The following is a 4,412-nucleotide window of genomic DNA, read 5'->3' as shown; positions in this document are numbered from 1 at the left end:
CTGTTTCCAGGGGGACCGGTAATAATGATGTTATTAAAGCAGAAACTGGTTATTTTTTAATAACTGATATTTGTGCCTGTTTCCAGGGGGACCGGGTTTGGCTCCGGGAGGAGGAGCAGTTCCTCCCCGGCTCTGTGTCTTCCTGCTCTGGAGGCGTCGTCGTCTTCGCCACAGACTACGGCCAGGTGAGAAACCTCAGCCGGACCGGACCGGACTCTGTCTGAAACCCGTCTCAGCTGTTTCTGACGGGGGTCATAAACCCTGACGTCCGGCTGGCTTTGGGTCAGGGGTAAATCCGTTAATCTGCACAAAGATAAAAACTGTGACCTTGAGCCTGAGGGAGGAGCGCGGCCCGTTCCCGTCAGGGTTGAATCCCGCTCATGCTTTCATTTCTGAAGTTTTTATCTCGGTTTTTATTGAAGCAACTTTCTGTGATGCAAAAACAATAAAACATATTAATTGTCCACAAACTCTGACAAAAACAAACAAAGCAGTCACCGCAAATGTTGGGTCGTTTTCATAAGAAGCTTCAGTGTTTTCTGAGTTTTACCGTCACGGAGCTGAAACGTCGTTCCCACATTTATCCCGATCAGCAGCACGGAGTCTTTAACGGATCCGTTTGGTGACGTGGATCCGCTGAGGATCCGGTGGTTCTGCTTGGATCCGTGTTGTGGAAACAGACAGGAAGGTGAAGGACGTTTCGAGTCGGTCATTTGTGTTTTGGACATAAAGGAAAGTGAATATTTGAGGTTTTAGATGTGATGGAGGATCAGTCAGGATGAAACCTGGAGCAGGAAGTGATGAACTGCAGCTTCCGGCTTGTTCAACCCGTTTCTCTCACAAACGTTAAACAAATGCAAACAAACAAATAAACCAACAATCAAATAAAAGAATGAAACAAACTGCTGATTCAACACAACATTAAAGTTTTTCCCCCCTCAAGTTTTAAACATCAAATTAAATCTGTGATTTTATCTTTGGCTCAAAGGAACCAGAGCGTCTGGATGTTGTAGATTAACTTTAGTTTTACCCGAAAAACTGACAAGAAAGTAACTTGTTGTCTTCCCAGAGGCAGATTTAAACTGCAACCCGTGTTTTTCAGCTGGCGGCTCGGAGCTGTTTGTGCATCTAAACTCACAGTAGCAGCGAATAAGCGACGTTTTTCCTCAGAGCAGCTGAGGGTTGGAGTCGCAGCTCGTCTTCCTCGGGTTTCAGGGTTTCAGGGTTTGGGCAGACAGCCTCCTCCTCTTCCTCCTCCTCCTCCTCCTCCTCCTCCGGCTGCAGGACAAAGCAGCAGCAGATGAATGGGGATTCAAACAGCAGCTGCTGCTTTTGATGCGGGCAGAAAGGAGAAGCTGGAGGCTTTACCTGCCGACCTCTCTGACACACGCAGGCGGCTCGGTTTCCCCGTCACTCCGCCGCTCTGACACGATGATTATTAGCATGAAATGTGAGCTGATGGTTAAACGTTACTGGACCGATCAGCCGCTGCAGGTTCCGTCAGGAAAAAAAACACCTGAAGGAGTTTAAGGCAGGAGATGAAAGTTTGTGCTAAATACTGCTCCTGAGATCAATGAATGTCAATCATATCTGATCAGTTTCAATAAATTTATTTAAAAAAAACTAATCTGAAGAAAAAAATGAGAATATTTCACGGTAAGATTTGATCAAAAGTGAAGCTGCTGCAACGTTTAAGGAGATAAAGAAACATTTAGTGTGTTCAGCTGCTATCATGACTGTTTCCTCAGATTATCGATACATACGGAGTCTGAGAAGAGAGAGAACGGAGCTGCAAATAATCGATTATAGATCCTGACATGTGATCTATTCATCGAGAGAAACTGGAACATTCTGCACATTTTTCATTTAACCCCTTAAGTTTGTTTTTGTAAGATTGGAAATGCACAAAAATAAACTAATAATTCAATTCTTTTTTTTAAAAGTTTTTATAGCTAACAATTAACCAGTTACTAAATTAGTTAACCAGTTACTAAGATAGTAACTGGTTAATTGGGTTAATCAGTAACCCAATTAATTGTTTCAGTCGTAGTTAATTTATGTATTTTCAATCCATCCATTGTTTCAAATGTTTTAGATGTTTAAATGTTTTAAGCTAAAAATATTCAGCGTTTTCATTTTCAAGTATTTTCTTTAGTGTTTTTGCTGTAAGTGTAAATTCCTTCCTGGACCTAAAACAAAGTTGATCCTGGTGGATCCAAAAGCAAATCCTAATGATGTTAGCAGTTAGCATCATCAGGATGCTAACTGGTGGCGGTTAGCATCATCAGGATGCTACCAGTTAGCATCAGAATTCTAATGCTAACTGCATTCTGATGCTAACTGATGTACACAGCGGGATTGTTTGGGCATTATTTGATTAACAGATTATTTGAATGCTTAAGGTTGACTATTATTATGTCCCTTTATTTTTACCCTCAACCTAACGATGAAAATCACAAGCTTGACAAATAGCATCATCAGGTTAGCATCCTGATGATGCTAACTGCCACCAGTTAGCATCCTAATGATGCCAACTGCCACCAGTTAGCACCAGTTAGGATACAAGCCTCGTTAGGCTAGCATCCTAATGATGCTCACTTGTGGCGGTTAGCATCCTAACTGGTGCTAACTGCCACCAGTTAGCACCAGTTAGGATGCTAGCATCATTAGGCTAGCATCCTAATGATGCTAACTGGTGGCAGTTTGCCCTCTCCTGCCTGCTGTCTTTGTGGCCCAGAGATTTACCCCTTATAGCATCTGCTGCGGGGCTTAGCGCCCAGGTTAGCCCCCAGGTTTTCTGTCGAGCTGCAGATCCCTGTTTACTCTCCAGAGAGATAAATGAGCTAAATATAGAAACATAATTAAGTGAAAATCTGGGGTCCTGCTGGGACGGAGCTCTAATTCTGGGATTGCTCTGGATTGGGAATGTTTGGGATTGTTTGAAGGGATTTCTGTGTTTGAACTTTTCTTGCATCCTTGAACTTCATGACCTTATGTTGGTTGAGTAAACCAACAAAAGGTCATGAACAAGTCAATAAAACTGCTGTAAGAGCCTCTGCCTGATGTGCATGAACCCGATGAAAACCAGGACCAGTGAGGCTTGTTGGGTTTCTGCTGCCGTCATCAGTCAGCTCCGGGCGCCGGCCGCAGAACGCTGCGCTTTATTCTGGAAGAGCTTCAGTGACGACCCGTTTGTCGCTGACGTGTCACAGCGGGAGGAATGTGAGAAACGAAGGCCGACAGGATGCTGGGGGGCTTCACTGCTGTTAATGTGTGAGTGTGCGTGGGGGTCAGGGGTCAGAGGTGACTGACTCCTCAGACAGAGACCGGCTTGTTTCAGGAGTAGCTGCTCTGAGCTGGTGGACCGCAGCTGGTCACAGAGGGGCCACAGCCGGCCCCCGCCTCATGGTGTTGGCTCCACTTTATGGTTTTATTACAGAAAATCTACATCATATCTGAATCATCAGACATTCCCAACATGTCAGATCCTTTCAGAATAAATCAGATGGTTCCTTCAGTGTGTCTAAAACCTGAAACTGGACTGGTCAGTCCGGAGCAATGAGATCAATTTTGTTTTCCATTAAAACTTTACCCTGCAAATACCTGACAATTCAGTTTCTCCTCAGAACAATAAATAACTGCATTCAATATTTTTATTTTTTACATTTTAATTACTTAATTTGTATATATGCTATGGAAGTTAGGATCTGAAAAAGGTAAACCAGGGTCCAGTCAGGTCTGATGATAAAATAACTGATCTGTGAGTGGATAGCTTCCTCTGCTTCCTGTAAACCTTTAGAAAAGACTCAGACTTTCTTCTACACCTGAACAAGAATCAGCCCTTTTCCTGGCAGCGTTTAGCTTCAGGGTCGTCTCCTGCAGCTCAGGGTCAACTTGATCCTCGCTGCCTGCCAGATGTCACCGCTGTGGAAGGAGAAACGTAACACGAGACGTGAGCAGGTTCACCGGGATGAGCAGCAAAACGTTTGCTAATGAGGAGGTTCTCTGCATCCCGGGTCTTTACTTCACAGCTCTACAGAAGTACATAAATGTTTTGACTTCTGACTGTTGGTCAAACACATTTCATAACCTGTTTGGTATATTTGGCTCCCGACATTTAACAAAAAAGCAAAGACAGCAGAAGATCAGATCCGGGTGCCGATCCAGGGACGATCCGGTTTCCTGATGTACGATGAGATAAAGTCATTTTCAAGTTAAAGTAAGTCCTGGTCCTGACTGCTTCAGGCCACCGGCTGTCAAAGCTGTCTGTTGTTTACTGTTTGCACGTGACGTCACGCTCTCAGAGCCCCGCCCACTCCGCCATGACGCACCAAAACAACCAAACGCTAGTCTAAGGGGGCGTTTACACGACAACGATCCAACAAAAACGGCACTTTTGTTCCGTTTTTGTT

The 4,412-nt window shown here is 44.3% G+C and overlaps 1 protein-coding gene across 2 annotated transcripts in view; it reads left to right on the top strand.

Moving 5' to 3' along the window:
• The window catches only part of myo10 (myosin X), a 101,227-nt gene that overhangs the window by 10,253 nt on the left and 86,562 nt on the right, over positions 1 to 4,412 (top strand). For both annotated transcript variants that reach the window (XM_017309984.1, XM_008434789.2), the window contains exon 2: positions 87 to 185. In XM_017309984.1, the coding sequence (XP_017165473.1) occupies positions 87 to 185 (99 nt within the window). The remainder of the gene's footprint in view (positions 1 to 86; positions 186 to 4,412) is intronic.

This window comes from Poecilia reticulata, linkage group LG17, assembly GCF_000633615.1.
Source record: "Poecilia reticulata strain Guanapo linkage group LG17, Guppy_female_1.0+MT, whole genome shotgun sequence".
In the NCBI taxonomy this organism is placed as follows: Eukaryota; Metazoa; Chordata; class Actinopteri; order Cyprinodontiformes; family Poeciliidae; genus Poecilia; species Poecilia reticulata.
This window is presented reverse-complemented; position numbering and strand designations above follow the sequence as displayed.